The 21,912-nt window shown below is 47.4% G+C and overlaps 1 protein-coding gene and 1 long non-coding RNA gene across 4 annotated transcripts in view; one reads left to right on the forward strand and one right to left on the reverse strand.

The window, feature by feature from the left end:
* LOC148678477 (RNA-binding motif, single-stranded-interacting protein 2-like) overlaps window positions 1–21,912 on the reverse strand; it is a 56,667-nt gene that overhangs the window by 24,294 nt on the left and 10,461 nt on the right. Inside the window, exons 1-3 of one of the 3 annotated variants that reach the window (XM_088633601.1) lie at window positions 19,532–19,862; window positions 8,656–8,822; window positions 527–585 (exon numbers count right to left, since the gene is read on the reverse strand). In XM_088633601.1, coding sequence (XP_088489727.1) covers window positions 527–585; window positions 8,656–8,822; window positions 19,532–19,576 — 271 coding nt within the window. In that variant the 5' untranslated portion in view covers window positions 19,577–19,862. Of the gene's footprint in view, window positions 1–526; window positions 586–8,655; window positions 8,823–19,531; window positions 19,863–21,912 lie in introns of those variants that run through there. The other 2 variants (XM_088633600.1, XM_088633599.1) reach the window with 2 other exon arrangements.
* LOC148678479 (uncharacterized) lies at window positions 73–3,672 on the forward strand. Its single transcript, XR_015939177.1, has 3 exons — window positions 73–686; window positions 896–1,033; window positions 3,518–3,672. It is a non-coding gene; the product is annotated as an uncharacterized LOC148678479 (long non-coding RNA).

Genomic DNA, 21,912 nt, shown 5'->3' on the forward strand with positions numbered 1-21,912 from the left:
AGGCCATCAGCTCCGTGCGGACTTCCTGCTCACCGGTCCACTCTGTACTTTTCTTCCTCGTGTACTGGGGAAGAGTTCTTTTCTTTTTTAATGTAGGGTGGCCAGTAAGTTTTGTTCTGGAACAGTCAGGGTGTTTTTAAAGTCTCGGCTCGCAGGTCCGACCCCGCACGACTGCACGCTCTTGCGAACGAGGAAGTGCAGGCAAACCCTTCTGCCCCGCCCACCCTCAAGCCGATCAGAGGAGAGGTGCACACCCCCCCCCCCCACTGACAGCGCCGTGTGCCTGCAAGTGCACACGAGTGGCCACACGGGTCGCTGTGTGTAATCCCACCCTACACCCAGAGAGGGTCAAATTAACAAGTCCAATTAACTTAGAACTCAGTCACGTCTTAGTCTTAAGCTTCTCAGCTGTTTTCTTCCCCTACAATGAATGTCCAGGATTTGTACGTTTCCCCATCTGTCCTGCTCCACAGCAGCCAGTCAGGACAGAATCAGGCAGCAGGCAAACACCGCAGCAGTCTCTTACCTTTGCACTTGTTGGTGGTCTTGTCTAGGATGGCTTTAGTGGAGACGATCTTCCCATACCTGGAACACACAGACAGTCAGCTGAGGTGCATGGGACTTCGCACTGTGATTTAGTCCCCACAGTGGGGAGCTGGGGCCTGTTTTGACCCATAGCGCCACAGGTACATAACTTTAATAGAATTTGGAATGAGGTTTTAGCTGGATGTATTTTGAGTGCTTTGTGCAACACCCTTAAACTGGAGTTACCTTTCAGGGAATAACTAAGAAGAAATTAAACTTTAAGATATTTTATACAACTGGACAGCAAGCCATGTCCCTGTATCTGACTTAATTATTTGCTATAAGACTGTATCTGTTCCCCATTTCTTAGTTCTTCATGCTGTATCCAGATGCGTTGGAATCATACTGTCTTCCACCGTGCTTTGCTTTTGCTGGGGTCCCGTGTTGACGAAACTGATCAATGTAAAACAGACAGTCTGCCTGTCCGGCAACCGTCCTCAGAGTGCAGGTGCGTTCTCTTGCCTGTGCTGTTGCCCTTCCTGAGGACAGACATGCACGTGCTGGATAAAGGCCCCAGCAATAAGGAACACCTTCCTTCAGTACAACAGGCATGCGCCTTTTATTTTCTACCACGTTGAAAGTCGAAACAATCCAGTTTTGTGGTGTGCAGTCCTTACTGGCGATGCTGCAGTGCAGGGAAAGCCATGTTGTACTGGGTTGCATTTACTCTACTTCCTGTGGATTCCTCTCATTTCGAGTGGCCTAGCCATGCTTTGCCGCCCTGTGCTGCTCTGCAGGGTGTCGCCAGGGCAGGCAGTGGGACAGCGTGCTACACCTTTGTGTGCTACCTGGTGCAGTATTGTTCGTGCGCAGTGCGCCGGGGATCAGACGCTCTCCTGGCGTGCCGTGCAGTGTAACCCGATCTCTCTCCCAGTCCTGCGCTGGCAGGGCTCCAGGCGGCTGCCCTGTTCTCAGCCTCCGACAGGCAGGAGCAGGCAGAGCTGGGAGGGCCTCCAGCCGCCGGGTCCTACTGCACCCTGCCCTGCTGCCGCCACCAGCCCAGATCCGCCACACGAACAAAGGCAGCCCTGTGGCTCCGCTGGCAGCCCGCACGGGCTTGTGTTTACCTGGAGGGAGCCCCGCAGAGGTGCTCGCCGGAGGAGCAGGGACACTTGGCCCTTCACGCGGGGCTCTGTACAGCTGTCTGATGCTATCAGCGGTTCCCGATCGCTTCCTACAAGGGGCCTCACTCGTGAAATGTAAACCTCCACTCCATTTTTTTTTTTCCCCCAATTTTACTTTTCCCAAGAAGCCAAAAGCTTTTAAGTGTAGGGATCAATGCAAATTTAGCTCACCCCTCAGGCATCTGGATTTTTGGGGGGGGGGTTTTGTGTTGAAACAAGGGGGTGATTTTTTTTTTAAAGAGGTGTATGAATCTTGAAGTGGCGATAAATATGGTGTGGCTGCAGCCTGGACGCCCATAGTCTGGTACTAAAAATATCTGTCCCGTCTCTAAGGTTTTAAAAAAAAACTATAAATCTTTTGGCAATATTGAACAAATTGGAAAAGTATACTTTAGTACCGTGGGGTTTGGAAAATTGCACCATAGTAAAACTGCTGGAACAAACAGGATAAGAGGGACCTGTTTAATGGATGCACCGGGACATTAAAAAGCCCACAAATGAGAGGAGCCCATTCAGTTGTCAAGCTCATTTATGTCTTTTTCTCTAGTTCTACAGTCATTACTGCTTGTATTGGGAATGGACCTTTCTAAGTATTGAAAACCCCTTGAAACCCCTTCTGGAAAAGGACAGTATAGAGCAGACAATCAAATAATGTCCAGATGACATTTGGATTTAGTTAGGACGAACCTGGCAAACCCCCCCTGAGGGGTACACATGCAAACTCCACACAGACAGCGGGCCAAAGTATGTGGATGCTCCCTTGAATTTAGACTGGTGCTGCTTTTGGGAATGGGGCAGGGGCCTTAAATATGGGATTTTGAAGTTGGCCCCTTACCTTTGAAAGAGAACGCATTAAAAAGGGCAAAATGCACCAGTGAACCAAAAGAATGAAATTTCTGATGAGATGCCAAGTCAGGGCCCAATGCGAGAACCCTGATGTGAAACAGGGCTGCAGTCTGTACATGAACACACTGTACAGACTGTGTAAAGATCTTTATTACAGCCTGAGCTAATCTCGGCCACTGCAGGAATGTGTGCAGAGTGTGTTTATACAAGCAGAGTGCTGATACAGCCTGAACTTTCCTTTAGTTTTCTTCCTATTTTGCCTGCTGGGAAGTTGCTGAATGTGCTGTAATTAAAACTGGGAGGTGGTGCAGTGATCTGCATTTATTATTGACCACAGCCCACACCCCTGTTGGGTAGAGCGAAGCAGAACAAAGGACAACACGGCCGTTCTGCTGAATCAGTTGAGGTCAGGAGGGGAAAAAATACACAATCTGTGAATCTCTAAAATACAGCTTCAGTTCAGGCCTTTGATAACACATCAGAAACTGCAGTTTGAGAGCATATTTGAAGTTCTGTGTAGACAGCATTGTCATCATTGCCATTTCATTAAAACAAAGAGGTTGATTCCTTAAATCGTGTACTTTTCCATCTTATAGCAGCACATTAAGAAAAGTAAATCATACTTTTTTACCTGGACTTTGTAAAAAAAAAAACACTGATTTGTGCATCATGTTAAATTAAAATGAAAGACAAGAATCAAGAATCAATATCTATACAAACCATTCTTTAAAATATGAAACTGGGGAGCTATGATTAAACCACGGCACAGAGCTCACTATGTTCTTTTACATTAGTGTACAGTTAGAGTGAAGGACCAGCTTAAGAGGTGCAGAAGCCCCGCTATCAACAAATCTGAGGGATCTAAATAAATTTAGTGGCAATTGGAATATGTGTTTCGCGGTTTTCTTCATTTGTGTACCATGTGTTGAGCTTTAAAAAAAAGTTTCTCTTGATTTAAGCAGCTCAGCAGTAACAGTATGAGAGGCCAGCCTTGGCAGCTGGAGAAACACACCAAGGGCTCAGAGATCGCAGTGAGAGAGGAAGTGGCGTGAATGAAGGTAGGAGGCTTCTGTGACGCGATCTGGAGTCGCACCTTGAGCCCTAGGGGTGCTGTGTGTCGTGGGGGGGTGGGGAGGGGGGCACCTGGCTGTAAACAGCACTGTGGTGCACAGCGGGGGCAGGCTGGGAGAGCTGATATCATTCGCATTGCAGCCAGCCAGCCAGGCAGGGAAACAATAGGCTGTTTGTTCACTGGGGTCCTGATCAAAGCCTGGCTGTCGCACTCTCTCTCTCACGCACACACCTACAGACATCAGTGGCCAGGAGCACTACTGCTCACCCCTTCAGTTAAAAGGCCGTTATCGCCATTTACTAACAAAGTGCAAATCTGAATTTTCAGTGAAAATTGTGTAGATCCGCCTGCCACTGGTGCGTTTGTAGACTTGCAGCACCAAAGAGGTAAATATGATATTTTAGTGGGGATTGTATTTGCTTGGCCTTTATTTAGCCTGGGCTAATTTTTGTACTTGTGCAAACAGCAGATATGCCCAGAGAGGCGTCAGCTTGTTTGGAGAGAGGCCTGCACTCCTCAGTGGTACCGAGGTGCAGGTTTGCATGACTACCTTGATGACCTAGAGATGAATTAATTGAAATACACAGCACACTCAGTCACATTTGTGCAATTTGTACATAGGTTTATGACACATCGGTCGAAACAAGTAAGCACACCCTAGTTCTTTTTTCTCTCATGGGATGACAGGCGTACTGACAAGTGTTTGAGTTGTTCGTGTGAGAGCACGTGTCCGAGGGCTGTGTGTGCATAACTGGGATCTGTACAGAAATGTTGGCTCCCGCACCCCACCCCAGCCGTCTCTGCATCAAAGTAATGAAGAAGAACAAGCCTGTCCAGGTTGAGCGTGTTCACAAAAGTACTCTAAAAGGTGACCTTTCTGTGTGACGAACCTCAGACCTCGCCAGAAGGAAGGAAGAGGGAAGGTTTAGTGGAGAGGCAGGCCTGCCGGCATGTCTGTGAATAGCCAGAGGACCTGGAATGCGGAAATGCTGTGACCTGTGACCCTGCTTGAAGTGACTTACAGTTCTAGTGGCTTTGGGAGCAAGGACGGGGGGGCGTCTTGCCCATTTTACAAGCTTCCAGCTGAATTCCATTCATCTCCATCTGCCAGCTACCTATCTTTCCTTCCCTCTTCCCTCCCCTCCCCCTACGTTCTCAGACCTTTCTCCTGCCCCGATCTCCTAACCTGCTTCTTCACCTCTGTTTTCCTTCCCTGAGTCTGCCATTCTTTTTGAGATTCCACATCTTCCCTGTACCTTCCCTTTTCAGGTTCCCTTACCCTGTCCCTCGCTCCCTTCTCCCTTGTATTTCGCTCGCTCTCTGTTATCCATTGCAGCCATTCGTCTTGCGCGGTGGCAGCTGCACTTTCCTCCCCTGATTCTGCCTCTCCTCCTCATCTCCCCTCACTCCTTTTCTCTTGCTCTTTTTACACTTTTCTTTTCTCCCTCTGGGGTTCCTTGTTTCCTGTGGGATAGGCAGTCTGTCATGTGAGCGCTCTCTTCCAGACAGCTGAAAAGAAAAGTGCAGGCTCTCTCTGGTCAGCCACAGATATTTTTATTACAGCTCTTTGGGCCTCATGCCTTGAAAACCTTTTTGCTGGCTTATCTGGAATGAAATCTACTTTGATCATCAAAGTTCAGGAACTTAAAACAATATTCCTTGTTCTGTGTGTGTGTGTCTGATCTTGATGTACTCAATTGCTCAGATTCCCCCATAGCTCTTTACTTTTCATTTAACATGATTTAAAATAATTAAAAATGAACACAGACTAAGACATTCAAAGACTAGATTTTTTTTCAGGGGTGCTGTTGAAAGTGACTAAGTACGACTGAGAAGTGGATGTTGCAGCAAGCTCTGTTTGTCCTCACAACAGTGCTGCATAGAATACACTATAATAAACATTATTAACAAGGCCTGTACGAGGACCACAAGGTGTGCGTTCTAGGAAGATGGCGAATCACCTGCCTTTCAATGCTCTTGATACGCGTGCTGGTTTATGTGCGCTACAGTGAAAGCTGTCCACTGGCTTTTCAGGACGAGGTAAAGGAACGTGACTGTGTTTTTAAGCTGACGCTCAAGAAAATTGAGTTTTTGATTCTGCCAGACTTGTCCCAGTCAATAAGCCTGATGTTAAAAAATTGGAATATGAAAAAGCGATTTATTTTAAATGGCTATGGCTACTGTGTGGTTCTGTTGCAGAGGTGCAATAGTGAACATGATCCGAGAGGAGCCCAGTCTGGGAGATTGTGTAACTAGCGAGGAAGGAATCTTGCTCAAACAGTGTCTGTGGAAACAGGCAAAGGGCAAATTTCCCTATTTTCCAGACAGGAGAGCGTAACCATCTCTGGCACCAGCAAGGAAAACACAGCGGGTGTCAGAGGCTCCTTTCCTAACTAGACGTCTGCGTGAAATTACCATTTCAAAGTGTCAAACCGTCACGGGAGCAAAACAGAAACTAACAGGAAAGCAGTCTGTGCGTAGAAAGGGAAAGAAAGATGAGGAGAGTACAGTGACAGGGAAAATGGGCTAAAAAGCAGGAGTGAAAAGAAAGATAAAAGAACAAGCCTGGGAATTGTTGTTTTACCGTCTTCTTAACCGTGGAATAAAAAAGTACCGAGCTCTTTTTGGAAAGTCTGGGCTCGGCGGTGAGCTGCCCTGCCCTGTTGATGTTTCCACACAGTTCTGCTCAGGGCACCTTAAAGGTACTGTGCGCCAGAGTTCAAGCCCCGGGGTCCTGGTGTGCTATAATGTAACTGCGACGACCCCCTGAGCAACCTTCCTCAGCCACGGGTTACTGAGAACAAGAAGAGTGGACATGCTCATCCGGATTCGGCTAACTGATGGACCCGAGGATCACCTGTAGGAAACCAGGGTACCGGCTTCTGCAATGTGATTGGGCAGCTCATTTCAGTCTCCCGTCTCCTTTGGTGTGAAGAAGGACTTCCTGTTCTCACTTTTAAGATTGCTTCCCTCTCAATCGAGCCCGCCGAGATGCTTTTTTTTTGGGTTCGTTTTTGAGAGGAAAAAAGACCCCTGAATTATCCAGTGTTTGCCAAAAAGGTTGGCATAACCAAAAACTTTATCCTTTGTCTTCATCAGTCTGATGTCTGAGCCTTGCACAGCTTTGGGCAGAACATAAATACCTTTTTAGGATCAGGAGTCACAACATGAAATTGTGTCCAAATACTCCGACTGAATTGAATATGTATGAACATGCATACAGCACTGCCTTCCCCTGTCTGACTCTTGTCATCTTCTGCTTCATTTTAGCCATCTCTGTGATGCTAACTGACTTAGTTCATAGAACCTTTGGCAACTGTTAGCAAGTAAATTACGGGAGTGTTTTAGAAATTTAGAAAACTAAAGCAGGGGTCAGGGTTCTGCACTTGTAACTTGTGGATGGGCTGTGAGTTGGAGTCCCAGGTGAGACACTGCTAGTGTACCTTCTGTTGAGCAAAGAACTTAACTTGAATTGTTCCATTAGAATACGGCGACTGTGTAAACGTGTGCAAATGTAAGTCTTTTTGGTTAAAAGTGTCAGCTAAATTAATGAGTAATTGGTCAAATAAAATGCTGAAGTTGTACTTCTACATTTCTCACAAATTCTGTATGCACAAGTCGCCTTTAGAGTAACCTGCCTCTTGCTGCAACTGTGACCGTGTGTGGCGTTGAGCTCACTCATGTCTGTCGGCCACATTCAGTGCTCAGCTTTTTCCACTGTCAGAGATACTTGTGACTCAGCCCTTTTCCATTTAATCTTTTTCAAGAGCACAGAATGTAGTCACAGTGGGCAGGACTTGTGGTCTAAGCAAGCTGTAATAGCGAGCTGCATTTTAAATGTTTTTTTTGTTCAATGAGAAGTCCAGGTTTTCCTCTCCAGTTGTTTACTATTGAGTCGTGCACAGTGGCGTGAGGTACATTTTCCCCCCTTATAAATGACATAAATTCCTATGGAAATAAATGCTATTTTCCTGTTGAGCACAAATTGTGCAACTGCATGTCTTAAGCTGGCAAAGACGAGCCTTATTTTATAAATTGTTACAATTACTAACAGCATCTTACGAAGAACAGCAGTGTCTAAGGACAGCACAGATCGTCCCGGGGCTCCCCTATTAGAGACGACACTGTCCCATGCTCCCTGCTTTTCTTTTTTTGTGGAGCAAAATAATAAAGATGCTATTTTTTAAATTCATGTCCACTGATCCATTTCGGAAAAAAGGAGATCCTTTCACCATGGGAACTTGGACAAGACTAGGGGTTGCAGCAGAAAGGGCTGCACTTGAAAGGCCAGCCACGGTCAAAGATTTTCCAGCCCAGAAACCTCAATTCCTGTGCGGGGGGGGGGGGTTGGGGGAAGAAAAAGGATGCGAGTGGAAAATAAGACGAGCCGCAGCCTTGAAAACGTGCCTGTTACGCGCTGCACCTGGAGCTGTCGTGCTTCTTTGGACGGTAGAAATTCGGAGGAAAATTCGCTCAGCCTGAAGGTTGGTTAAATGTTCAGCCTCCGATTAAAATCTCACAGAGAGGAGGTGGGGGGGGAGCAAAGTCGAACCAGAGGAACACAAACACAAGTGCCGAGTTTCCCCCCCTAAAAAGCAGCTGCATATTTCTCAGCCCTCGGTGGCGGGGTCATGTCAGGACATGCGTAGAAGTAACCCTGTCCTGCTCTCAAACTAGAAACCCCCTCCCTCCTGTCCGCTTTCGCTGGCAGTTGCTTTTTTTCTCCCACCCCCGCCCGCTCCTGAAGACGGGCGAGTAGAGAAACCCCCCACCCCTGTGTTCACCGGGGCGACATGAGTGTGAGTGAAGACAACGCAGGTGCGCCGGTCTTCCCGCGGAAACCCATGGAAAGCAGCGCAAGGAGATGAATCCTAATCCTGGCTCAGCGACGGCCAGTGAAGGGGGGGCGGTGTGCCCTACAGTGGGCATCCCCTCGTCAGAGGCACAGGCCCCGGGAGAGAAGCCGCTGCGGAGAGGCACCCAGTGCCGGCCGAGCAGGAAGGGTGGAGTGCGGGGAGGGATACTCACGGCTGGCACAGCTTGACCAGGTCCTGGTCCGTGGTGCCCGGGTGCAGTCCCCGGATGTACAGGTTGGTTTTGCTCAGCTGCTCCCCTCCCCCGCTGCTGCTGTTACTGCTGCTGTTGGTGTTGGGGCTGGGAGGCGGCATCTGCTGGCTGGAGGACACATAGGCCTGCTGTGGAGAGGGACAGAGAGTCAGGGCAGGGGCAGGGGCGACAGGCCGGCAGTGGCTCCGTGTGGGCGTGGCATTAGAGGAAATGATCATGCAATTCCTGAAAGTGAAGAGACTCCCAGATACCATGTTCTGGTGCTTTTGTTCAGCAAACAACATAGCAAGTGTATTGATTTAACAAGACGCTGTTGTACACGGACGGATATATATGTTTTTCCAGGAATAAGTCGACTGGCTTGGTGCCAACCCAGGATAGATCTAGGATAGATTACAGGAAGGACACCCTAGCTAATGGAACAGTCTCCCACCCCATATTCAGGATGCTGATTAAATCTCAGTATTCAAATCCAGACTGAAGACTTATTACTTCAGCCTAGCCTGCTCACACCTTACATCATTGCCTGCTGCAACCATGCTGCTGGTGTTGCTGTACATGCCATTGTGTGTCTCTGTGTTGGCCCACCAGGTAGAAACATCTGTTCTGACCAAACTATCCTATTCTCCTCCCCACATGTCCGGATGGTACCCGGGCTGAGCACCATCTGAGTTAGATGCTGCATCACTGCCATGGATCCAGGAGGGACATTGTGGATCATTTAGGAGGATTTTGCTGGTCTACAGAGAGTACTGACATACAGAAGACACAATGGATGGATTAATACCCTCATTCATTTTTTTTTTAATTGTATAATGTTAGCATGCCCAAAGGGGTTGGGCAGCCAGTTGAACTTGGACCCCTAGAGGGTTTTTTTCTCTTTACTAAGGAGTTTTTGGTTCTTCTCCTCCGTTGTCTTTTGGTCTTTTCTTTTCTATATTCACATGTACTATATGGTCACTTGCTTTGTTAAACACCTTGGGGAAACCTTGTTGTGAAAGGCGCTATATATAAATAAATTGAATTGACATTGACATGGGCTGAATACTCCAAAACTGAATGCCCTCCACCTTTCTGTTCTCCAAACGCATTGCGTTCAGTAAAGTTATGGTCTTTTATGGACCAAGGTCAACCACGGTCAAACCTGGTTGGGATTTTGAATGTTGGTGCTAGAGACACGGGGTCACTCCCTGTTTTAGTCTAGCCCAGACTGGGGCATTGTCTTCAGTAGGGAGGTTAAATTGACCTTTTGAATCCTGGATAGAAACCAGTTTAAGACTCCAGAAGACCTTAGATAATCCCCCCTTTTATCTTAACTTTCTCAGAAACTTCTTACTTCCCCTTGCTTGCCACCTGCAAATTTTGGATACCGAAAGATGAAAGGTACTAAATAAATTGCACAGAGCTAAAATGTTAATGCTTCATTCTCTCCTAGGACCCTAAAAAAACAGATGGTCCAGTCTAGTCCAGGCAGGCTGGAGTCAGTCCTGCCTCCCCTTCATTATAGCTGAGACTCAACAGGCTTTTCGGTTGCATATTTGTACCAGATTTTAATATGGAGGCATATTATTGCAATGGTTGCAACAATCTCCAAATTCACAAAGAACCCCAGTACCCAAGGTGTGCAAAACGTATGCGGTCTATGCAGAAAGTGGATCTTTCAACACTTGATACAGCACCAAGAGTCATCACGACAAAACATGAAAAGCTAGAATTTTTATGAAACTAATCACACAGGAAACCCATATGAAGGAATGCGGATTTTCCCAAACCAGCACAATTAAAGCCTTTACCGTATTAAGCTGCCACAGTAAGTTATTGTTTTATGTGGTGTCTCTTAAGAAGGGTACTGTATGTGCATCTGCAGACATTTGTCTCACATTTTTTTTAAAGGAGAGTATAGAAGGATCTGGGTCATCAGTTCACAAAGCAGGATACAGTATAGTGAAGTGAATAAATTTATCACAGATGTATAATCTCGCCTGCCTCGTTTGTTGTGGCGTGATAATGCTTTCACACAAATAACACTTTTAATGAGCCCTGTCTTTAACCCTGAATAAAAGCAAAATCGGATAACGTTTAGGAAAATAGTGTTGATTAAATGTTGTTTTAACAGTGCTGATTGCGATGAGAATGCCACAGGTTCTACTCTGACATCCTAGAAATTAATCCCGAGTTTGAAGACAAAACAGTGGAAGGTGGTGTTTTGTGGCTAATTAAGAAGGGAGGCAGAGATCTGGAAACGTCTGGGGTCAAATAACCCCATGACTCCCCCCACCTCTTCTGGTCACAGCGGTTTGCTGTCACACCCTGGGCAGGAAGCGCGTCAGGCATGGTTTTCTTTTTCCATTCATTCGTAATCCGAGGTCCCGGGGACTACAAGGCTTCTAAATCACAGGAGCCGCAGGGATCATCCCCAGAGAGGGACAATTAGGAAATTCCTGCTCGGTCGCAAGCTCACAGCACAGAGCCCGTGTGTTTGGGAATATCTCCACGGGGAGGGGACACTGAGACCGCAGAAGAGACAAAAAACGAGCTTCCATCTCGCTAACTATCACCCCTTGTGATCAACATTCCTGACTGTTTCCGTTTCACCCAGACCCCACCCCCGCCATCATCGCTTCTCCCCCCTCTCCCCCTTCAACCTGCCCTGTTCCGCGTAAATTATTCCAGCACCCCTCCTAGCCCCCTCCACCCCCTGCTCCTCGTTCCCGCAACGGGAGTCAAGTGCTGCGCTGACTTTGCCACCTCTCTCCACACTCGTCAAATGACGCACACAGCAATGTCTGCTTCTCCTCGGACAGAGCTGAAGCTTGGGTCCTTGCCCCAGAAGACTCGCTGTGCAGCTCATGCTCCTCCACCGCCGAGAGATCCCTCGCCTTTTCCTTTTCCGACACCTCCGGTCTTTTCCGTTTTCCAGCTGCCCACCAAGCACGACGGGTGCTGCGACTCGGGAGGAATTTGTTTTCCTGCTCCCCCCCCCCCCCCCACAGAGCAGTCTGGCCAAATAATGCTGTCTAACTTGGCCATCCTGTGCCTTTTGGGGAAGTGATAAGTGGCTGCGAAGCAAGGAGGTGCGAGATCATGTGGTTCCCAGTCCTCCCAGCCTAACTGGGGCCCGAGCTCATCAGTGGAAGAGGCTTAATCCTTCTCATGTGCCCATGAGTCAGAAGGCAGTGTCTCATTAGTGCGGCTCAGCTGTTTCTGGGAAATTAACCCCCGTCATCGCCACTGCTTCCTCCCCTCCTCTCTCACTATCCTCGGTGCTCAGCCTGGGGGAAACTCTGTCATTTTCGCACTAGCTATCTTTCCAGCACCTCTCTGCCAACCCAGTACTCGCATCCAGTCAGGCGTGAAAGCACGCAAAAGTTTTTTTTTCTCAAAGAATACGTCCAGTAGTAATACCGGTTTCATTTTAAGGGCATTTTTGTTCAGTCTTATGTGCATGAGTGATCTGAGACATTGCTTCCCCTGCTTTGGAGTAAAACCTCTGGCTTTTAAGATTTGACGTGCTTTTCAATGTTTTTTACAGCAGGAATGTTTCTCTTTTTTTTTCGCTTTGAAGTAATGTGAAGAAGGGTGGTATCCATGAATAGTTAAACGCAAGTTTAGAGTATGCCTTCTGTTTATCCAACTAAACATTTGTTTAGCTGTTTCCTGTTGAACTTAAAACAGCATTCGGAGGGAAAAAAAAACTTTTACGAAGGTCTAGATTTAAATGTGTGATGGCGGCTTAAGCAGATCTGAGCAAAGGATCAACTACAATTCTTAGCTACAATAACTGAGCCAGTTAGTACTGTCCAGCAATGTCTAAATCAGGCTTAACGCTGTTTGATATAAAGGTAAACTGTGAAACATTTTTCTTATCAAGATTTTGTTAAAAGGGTCGCTTGTCTTTAATAGCAAAGAAAAGATTCCAGGATGTGGTTACATTTTTTAAATGTTGCACAGTTCAGTGACATCAAGTGTCTGGGATTGACTGTAGTGATCCACACCCTACCAATTCCCTGGTCCCGACATTCCCTGGCTCTCATTCCATTCCCCTCAGGACACACACAGGTGGAGCTGTGCCTCATCTAGACAGCGCCAAACTCGGATCAGAACTGGGCAAGGCGGCATGTTGAGCCTGAGTTACTCTAAGCGCTTACCAGGCACTTCAGCTCCCAGAGAGTTGGGACATCAGTACCACATGGTGGGTAACCAGCACAGGGCATTGCTGGACAGGGAGGGGAGGACTGGAGGACTGCTGGCATCGGTGTAGCCCTGAAACCCACGTCTCCAACATCTGTGCGCTCTTGTTACTTCTGATGCCGTGCAAATCAAATTACACAGCTGTGTAATTGTCTTGTTATTTCGGTATCTAAGTGGATATTTGGCAAGCTATGTTCCTGCTTATGGTATCTGAGAGGATATTTGGCTTGCTAAGGTACCGTTTGAGGAAAAAGAAAATTTGCACATTTGCACATTGCAGTGCAATCTCAAGGATCCTCCTGGTAATGTAGCATGCAGCAAGGGTGGTGCACCACTCAAATATGTCCCCACATCACTTTCTCAATGTTGCACGGCATCTTCAGAAGCCATTGTCTGGAACAGGAAGCTCACCATAGCAAACCAAGATCTGCTGCAGAAGTGAAAGGGTGTTCTCAATGTCAGTACATTGATATTAAGTCCTAGAAAATGCAGTGTGAAGAAAAGATTGGAAAGAGCAGGTAACAGATTAAATTGCTGCAAAAGGACTACTGTTACAATTTGCAAACCTTCTGGCGCAAAACACCATCACTTATTTGCCACAGCTTTTGCAAAAAGAATGTGCTGCTTATGTAAAGTCCTGCTGCGGAGTGATTTCAACGACCGGGCACATGGTGCATTTGGAGCACTTCAATCAATTGATTCCAAAAAAAACGTTTTTGGCAAGAGAGAGAAAAGCGAACGAGAATGCGGGGCCCCGAGTATAAATTTTGTCTGGCCCAGGAGCAAGCTTAAGGGAAACAAAAGCTCGCCAATTACCCAAGCAATGGCACCTGCAGATGGTGATCAAAGCTGGGGTTTAAAAAGTGTTGTGGTGCTATTTGTCCTGCGACAACCACAAACAGTAATTATCAGGCAGGAGAGAATGTGGAAGCTGGTACACTGAAAGCTAGTATTTTTATTTGGGGGGGGGGGGGGGGGGGGAGGCATCCCTTAAAACCCCCCTCCTGCCAGACCTCCCCAGCATGCCTCACAGTCACTGGCAAATGAACAGCAGGAGGCAAGAAGGGCAGAATTTAGGGCTCTCTCACCCTCTCCCCCACCGTCCCCTTCCCCTTCCACCTTGAAGTGATTTCGGTCTGGGTGTTTTGCCAGCTCTGGAAAATTAGCGCTCGCTCGTAATCGCTGTGTGTGGGAACGCCTAGGGTGTGCAATCACAGCTTTCACCCTCTTTTTTCCCTCCTTTTATTACACGCTGGGTAAACCGTGCCAAACTGCGATCCCCCCCAATCCCTTCTCCACCCCCTGACATCACACCGTAGTCTCAATCCAAAAGTCAGAAAAGAAATTTCCCCCCTTGCTAAAGTAGTGTACGCTGTGTGTCTGTCCTCTGAAGGACTAGGACGCCTTCAGGATTGTAAGAGCTCATTGCACCTTTCTCGTGCTTGGGTGAAGAGAGGGTTTTACTATCAATATTATGATAAGGATGAAAAAAGCAGTCAATTTTTTTTTTGCAAGCAAGCCCTTAACAGGGCTTAATAGTTAACATAGCCACTTCACATTGCTATACTTTGAAGCCCGAGTATAGTCAGAATCTGCTCCAGAATAAAGCATGAATGAATGGTCATCTGCTGGCAAAAATTACCCAACAGGGTGACTACCTGATAGTTGCTTATCTCGTTTTTTATTATTTTTCTTAGCTTTTTTAATTTTTTCCTTCTGTGCTAATAGAGTTTCTTCTCTCCAGCTGCCTTGCATGTCCAGGCATTCAGGATAGCAGCTACAACTGAGTGTTTTTAATGTCAGAGGGCACATGTGCCTGTGTAAGGGTATTTCAGCACTTTCTTGGGTGGTATTAAACTAGATTTATCATATGCTGAGCAGCATATAAAGGTCTTTGAGGAGGCAAGTTTATAAACCTCAGCCATACTGTTGATCAGGTAAAAGATGAAGTACGATTTGCTGATCAGCAGCATTGCTGGAGTACAGGGCTTGCCTCTTCCAAGACCCAGGCAATCCTGGATGACCCCTGGCCTTATTTCCTCATTTCTCTGCGATACAAGCACAATGAGCCGCCTCAGCCCGCAGTCCAGACACGGAGCAGACAGGCCCCCGAAATGACCGCTCCACCCCAGCGCTGGCTTTCAGCACTGCAGTTATTACTGCCTTGGAGGCGCACACCTGCAGGAGCGAGCTCACGTGGGAGAATCTGTCGGAGCACCTGCAGTCTCAGACGGGGCCCGAGATCTGTCGCGCAAACCTTTTGAAATTCAAAGTACGTCTGGAAGCCGAAGAAACGGAAGAAATATGGCTCGTCATCCATTGAGCGCGCCCCTCCCCGATTCCAGCTCTCGCAATCCTCACGTTAAACCTGTTACACACCGAGAAGGAAATCTGGAGTTGTGTGCATTTCAAGAAGACTTACATTTGTAAGAGCCACCAGAGATCACAACCACAGTGCCCATTTTCCTCTTTTCCTTCTGCAATATGCCTATTTTACAATTCAGACAGAGCAGAGGAGACTGCGTTGTAGCTCGGTGCCTTTCAGTTTTCCCCTTATGACGGAGACTTGCACAGGAATAAAGCAAAGGAACAGCTCGTTACTGTTCATTGCCTGCTGCTGTTGGAGAACTCTGTGCCATTGACCCCACAAGTACATGCCTGAAATGTAATGCAAAAAATGGGATTAACTAGAGGGGGAGGTTTTTTTTTCCATTTGTTCCTTTGCTAGAACATTAGTGGTGTCTAACGGAAACGTCTTTGTTATTCTGTTAATAAGGGACAGAAATAACACCATGAAAAAGAGTTCTGTCAAAAGACTCTTCTCGTTTTTCACCACACAACAGACTAAGTGAATAGCTGTCTAGGGTAAATCAGCCTCCTAAAGGAGAGCAATCCTCCCTCCCTGTCTTTTACTGACCTGCCCAGGGTCTGTATAAAGGCCTGGCCTCATCACTGCAGCCACATTCCAGGAACCTGAGCGATGACATGCTCTCCCAACTCAGACATGCCCCTGCAGCCCCCTGCCTCCACACTGTGCCTTCCTGTTGCCTCCAGTCCCACTGCAGAGTGCAGGAGAGACTACACACCCTCCCTCCCTTTCCTTCCTAGTCCCACTGCATCTGCACGCCCTCTTTCCCTCCCTTTCCTTCATTCCCTGCCTCAGGTGCGCCTGGCTTTTCCCCCTGCCATACAAAACAGCCCAGCAAGAACCACTTCTGGGCCATGATCTCATGCCCGAGGCTCACTACAGTGAAAGGAACAAGAATGAGATACCCCTGGATGCAACTGAAGTATGTAAAGTAAGGCTACATATGAGAGGAAGCCAGACACCCCATCTAGCTTATTTTATATGGTAGAGGATTATCAATCCAAGGATCTTGTCCAGTTGTCTCTTGAAGGACCACCAGAGAACGTCCTTAAACAACAAGCCTTGGCCATTTGTACCAGACTCCCACAACTCTTTGATTTTAAGTTTTTGAACAGAATTGCTTCCCAATTTCAAATGTTCTCTCAGGTTTCCTTGTTTCACTGTTGGCCCTGAAGTTGTCCTCTGGTTCTGGCTGGAGTGTTGAGTCCCCTGGAAATCCCACTTGTAAAGACGAAAGAGATGAAGTTTCTATAACCTGTATGTACATTAAACATTCAGTCATCTCCAGGAATGGGAAGTAGTGGTCAGGGCTCTGGTGTCTTCAACTGGAAGGTAATGGGCTCAAATCCAGGATGGGGTGCTACTGTTACCCTTGAGCAAGCTGCTTTAATCACATTGCTCCAGAAAAAGACCAGCTGTGCATGTGTGCACATGTAAGGCGCTTTCGATTTGACATAAAAGGAACTAATTCTGTAGTCCCTCTTTGAACTGACTTTGAAATGCTCATTGCAAAAAGATATGTTTTATCTTCAGTTGTTATTGTCCCTCTTTCTAAGGCCCCTTATTGCACCACTACCACCCCGTCAGGATCTCCTGCAGGCATTCATATATCACAAATACATTAAAACATACCTAAATGTAACTAGCTGCATTATAAACGCTCACAAGGCTCATTCAAAAACACAAGTTCTTTGCTAGAGCTCCTCACAGTTGTTAAACTGGGAGAAAGTTTGGCAACACATCCACTTTGTAAAGGACTGCAAAAGGCATAAGTAAAGGCTCGTCTTTGACAGCCCTGTTTCACCTTCGGGGTCCGATAATGTCTGTTTTCCCATGATCGCAGACCACAGCTGTGATGAGCTGTAAAACAGGATTGCCGGTCCTCTGCGGGACGTCCCGTCGTGGCACAGACTGTGTAATGTGGAGGCAAGCCACAGAGTGCCTGGTGTGAGCGCAGGAGAGCCATGGGAAAGCTCCCACATCGCCTTGGCCCCAGACAGACCGGACAACACCTTGGCGTGAGGCAAAAATAGCTCTGCCAACACCCTTCCTTCCTTTACTTCACTGCGGAGTGCTAGCGGGCAGCTTTGTCGTCTGTCCTAGTAACAATGCTGAAAATGAGTTTCAGCATTTTTGTGAAAAGAAAAGGCTGTTCAACATTCCAAGGCAGCTCGCTTGCGGGTACAATACGTCTGAGCTATTTAGACTCTAAATCAAATATTGGAAAAATGTATCCAAGTCCCAAATGAAAATGAAAAAACTGCACAATGGACTTTATTCTCCGCACAAGGTAACGTGGTGAAAGGCACTGAGGTGTTTTGCATCCAAGATGGGACAGTCCTGAATTCCACAAGTCTTTTGTTATCCCACCTGGAACATCTAGAGCTGTTCTCAGTGACTTTCCGCCATGGTAATCCTATCATAGTCATATTTGTTCTCACGCTACAGCTTCAGCCATGAAAGCCAGCTTCTGTTTCTGGACCATGAGCTGGTTAGAAATGTCCAGCTAGCTGTTGCAGAGACCGGCCAAGCTGTATGGGCAGGGCCCTTTATCTGAGCTCTGCCACCTTCTTCAATGCTCCTGCAGTGGAACTGAGGGGCTTCCACTCAGTGCAGCGACTGTAACCCTGGGAAGGTAGCGGTACATCTACAGCGGAGAGGCAGGGGCCTGTGTGTGTGTGTGTGTGTGTGTGTGTGTGTGTGTGTGTGTGTGTGTGTGTGTGTGTGTGAGCAGGTGTAGGGCCTTCGGGGAGGTTGGACAGGTTAGGCCGGGACACCGTACAGGAGAGAACACCGAAGCGGCCTCCCAGGCGATGAGGCACACCGTCATCATCGCTCGCACACGCGCACACACACCAGCCTCAGAAAACCGAAAACCCTGACGACAAACCCACAGCTATCCCCAATCAAGTCAGCAGCTGCAGAACCTGAGTCTGGAGGCCATCAAACATGTTTCCATATCACCTGATTTCAGGGGAGCATTTCAGTTCCTCCACTCACGGTAACCCCCAAGTCTGTCTGCAGCCAAGAACAAAAACGAGAGTGCAAAAGCAAAGACCCCAGCTGTTTAACAGATTCCCTTATTTTCTCCTGTGCAGTACTGTGGTACTTCAGTTTGCAGACTTTGTAGAGTTTTATCAACCCTGTTGCAAAAGGACAACGCAACTTTGGGGAAAAATGAGATGTGCATCACTCTGTGTCTGTGAGCTTGCAGTGTTAGGATTCAAAGGTTGCAATCTAATATTTTTCTTGTATATGGGGTTTTAAAGTGGCTCAAGTAGTCAAGGTCCCCTGTTGGTGTACCCCAAATCTAATCTAGTGACTTCTGGACTCCAGGGCACACTTAGCCATGACTGGGATTTCCCAGGTGGGAGCACTCATGTGGGTCCGAGGCTGCCCAGCTCTCCAGTAGCTCATCACGAAGCAGAGACCCCTCTGGTTTATCAAGCACCTGTGCTCTTGCAGTGTGAAGAGTAGGAGATGATGACAGCACAATTTTCAGCAGGTCTATTTCCTTTCCTTTGGCCTGGAACCTAGAGGTGAGCCACATTCATTCACAATTGCTACTTCTGAAATTTAAGGAGGAACTTCAGAAGGAAAAATAAGTCCACATTTTAAACTTAAAAAATGTGAATGCATCAAGGTGTTACAGCATAGAGCCACATCACAGAAGTCAGTGAAAATAAAAGTATTGGCTATAGCTAATAGCCTCAAGGTTTTGAGAAAGATGTCTGCTTAGACACACTACATATAATAATTTCCTAGCATAAGACATAATTGACTGAGATGTGGTCGGTTCACGAGGACCAGAGATTAAACCTTTGACAACTTAAGAGAAGCCAATCAACTTTAACCTACATGTCTGTGGGAGCGCCTGATGAGAACCCAGCTGACTGCTCGCAGCCAAAATTAATTCTGCAAAAACCTGGAAACAAATCAAGCTGAGTGAAAAGAACAACAGCCAGACCTAGCACAAAGCCCTGCGGCACCTGCAACCGGCTCTGCCTGCGCCGAGCACATGGTCCCAGGCAGGCAGCAGCCAACATCTGCACGGAAATATCCAGCAATACTCCAAAACGCCAGACCCGCAAAGATCTTTTGCAGTGCTTACCGTGAAACCTGCTTTGCGATAAACTGAGCCTATTTTGTGTTAGTGTATAGCCTCCATGCTTCTGGGGGGGGGGGGTTCAGTTGTTTTTTTAAAGAGAAGATTACGCAGATGTTGTAAGCAAGGGAGCGAAGCCACAGAGAATCCCAGAGTAACCCGCTCTACCCTACCTGCTTTGCAGAAGGTATTCGGAGAGGCACAGCCGAGAAGATCATCCTCTCCAGGTAGCCTGAGCTTCTCCCAACAGACGGCCAAAACCAACGCCACTGCCCCAGACGTACGCGAAGCAAGAAACTCAAGGAATTCCAACCAAACTCCGCGTTCGGATGCCAATTATTTATCCTTAAAATCCAGATGTCAGCTCTGCGTTGCTCAGTGGCATGAGAGGTTTCAAAGTCAGTGAGGAGGGCTCGTTTCTCCTTCTCTTCTCTCTTCGTCCTTAACAATCTCCCTTTCTCTCCTAGCCCTTGTACTCATTTCCCATTCCAGGATGTTACACAATCCCGAGTCGGGATTGCTTCTTGAGGATCAGGGGGGAGGGAGGGAGGCGGGAGACGAGGTGGTGGTGGGTAGAGGTGGGGGGGGGGATGGGGGGTGCACAGAAAAAAAAAACTTTCGGTATGAGAAGCCGGGAAGAGAAAAGGTTCACCTTCTGTATAAAAAAAATTGCTACTCCCGCCCACACAAGCAAAACCACTGACAGTCTAGAAAAAAAAAAGGTGTGGAAAAGGCAGGATGAGGGACTGGGAAGAGGAGGGCTAAAAATGCTAGTTATTTAAAAGAATAACTTCTTCCAGCTTCCTGTCAAATTACAGGTCAGAGGTCCTGGTTGAATTCTGCAGTTTACAGGTTCCCCTGTCTGATTTTTCTAAAAAGCCTCCCAGCCCTTTTGAGAAGGGCAACTTTTTCTTTTGGAGAAGGAGAGAGAGGCAGATTTGCAAAAGCCAACACCCCTCTTGTAATGAGCGCATTGTTTGAGCGGGGAATACTTGGAATTCCAAGACATTAATCTGTGCAATTTGACTCTCCGCCAGCAGCAGAGCATCGCCAGAAGAAAAGGAAAGGGGTGGGAGGGGGGGGAAGAGGGCAGGAAGTTAGTCTCGCTTGTCCTGAAACAATGTTAAACAAAGTCAGTTACAACAGTGGGCCTGGAGTAGGAAGGCAGACTCAGAGGCTGGCGTTTTTAATTGCTATAATCTTGCAGACAGGGTCTGTCAGGGCTATGGGGTCACTATGAAATAAGTTGATATTAATTTGTGGTTGGAGCAGGAGGGCCAAAGCAATGTGCCAGCTGCAGAGGTACGAGCAGAGGTTCGCTCCACCACCAGAAGTTCCAGAAGGCGGCTCCGCGGCCTGAACATGTTTTGCGTTTGTACTTTTCAGTGCGGAGTTAACCGAGACTAGGGCACACACAGGGCGAAAGATTTCCTTGGACAGGATTCCAGTCCCTCGAAGGGCACACACACACAGGGACAATCCGGAGATGCCAGTTAACCTTGCTGTTAGACGCTAGGAGGAAACCGACGCTCAATCTGAAGCCCAATACAGAACATGCAAACTCCACACAGAAGGAACCCCAGTCTGCAATTGCACCCAGAAACCTAGAGCTGTACAGCAGCAGTGCTAACATCCATACCACCACAGAATGACAGTAAATTAAATGAATCCTTCCCATCCTTTCTCGCAGCAGAAGTCCTATAAATAATGCACGATTGACATGATATTATTTTCCTTTTTCTTTGCTTTAATTTTCTTCATCCAGCTAGTCCCAGATTCTTTCCTCGTTTCCCTGCCACCCTCCAAAATTAAAATCCCATCCCTGAGCAAAAGTTCAAAAGCACAAACATCCACCCCTCCCTCTTTCTGCTGAGTCACAGAGAAAATATATTAAAAAACCACTCCATTGTGACCTGCTGTTCAAACCTGGTCCTTGCTTTGAAGAGCCCAGGAGCACCTACAGAAACGCAAGCCTACAAGCTGTCTGCTCTACAAGTACAATATCTGCAGCCTTTATTGTTTTCTTTTCCGGCTTGCGGGTTTTGGACAGAACATCTCCTCCGCAGCTTCACAGTACTCTACCGGGGAGAGCGCTCTGGGCTCTGGACGTGTACCTTGAAGGTTGTGGGTTGCACCCTTGATTAGCAAGGTACTTCGCTCAGATTTCCACAGAGTAGAGCCTAGTCATATAAACAAGTCCAAGTGCAAGTCGCTTTTAAAACCACCTAGTCAGCCAGATAAATTCATCACAGTATCCAATCCTTTCTCCATCTGCCCACTTACAGATATGGCAGTGCCATTCAGGACCACTGTCACCGTCTCATGCATAGGTGCTGACTCCAGAGAATCAAGTGTGCAGGGAGAAAACTAAGGAGGCAGGAATGTGCACCCATGACGAGAAGTGTAATGTTCAACAGAAGAGTTCCATTCTCCCCTCTACTCTACTGGCGGCCCTGCTAGACCCGTAGTTCAATTTGTCTCCTTATTCCCGTCAACTGGGATTATACATATCCTCCCAGAAGCACCCAGCGTCCATGGAAAAAACGTAAAAAGT

This window comes from Lepisosteus platostomus, chromosome 1 (assembly GCF_059453375.1).
Source record: "Lepisosteus platostomus isolate fLepPlt1 chromosome 1, fLepPlt1.hap1, whole genome shotgun sequence".
Taxonomy (NCBI): domain Eukaryota; kingdom Metazoa; phylum Chordata; class Actinopteri; order Semionotiformes; family Lepisosteidae; genus Lepisosteus; species Lepisosteus platostomus.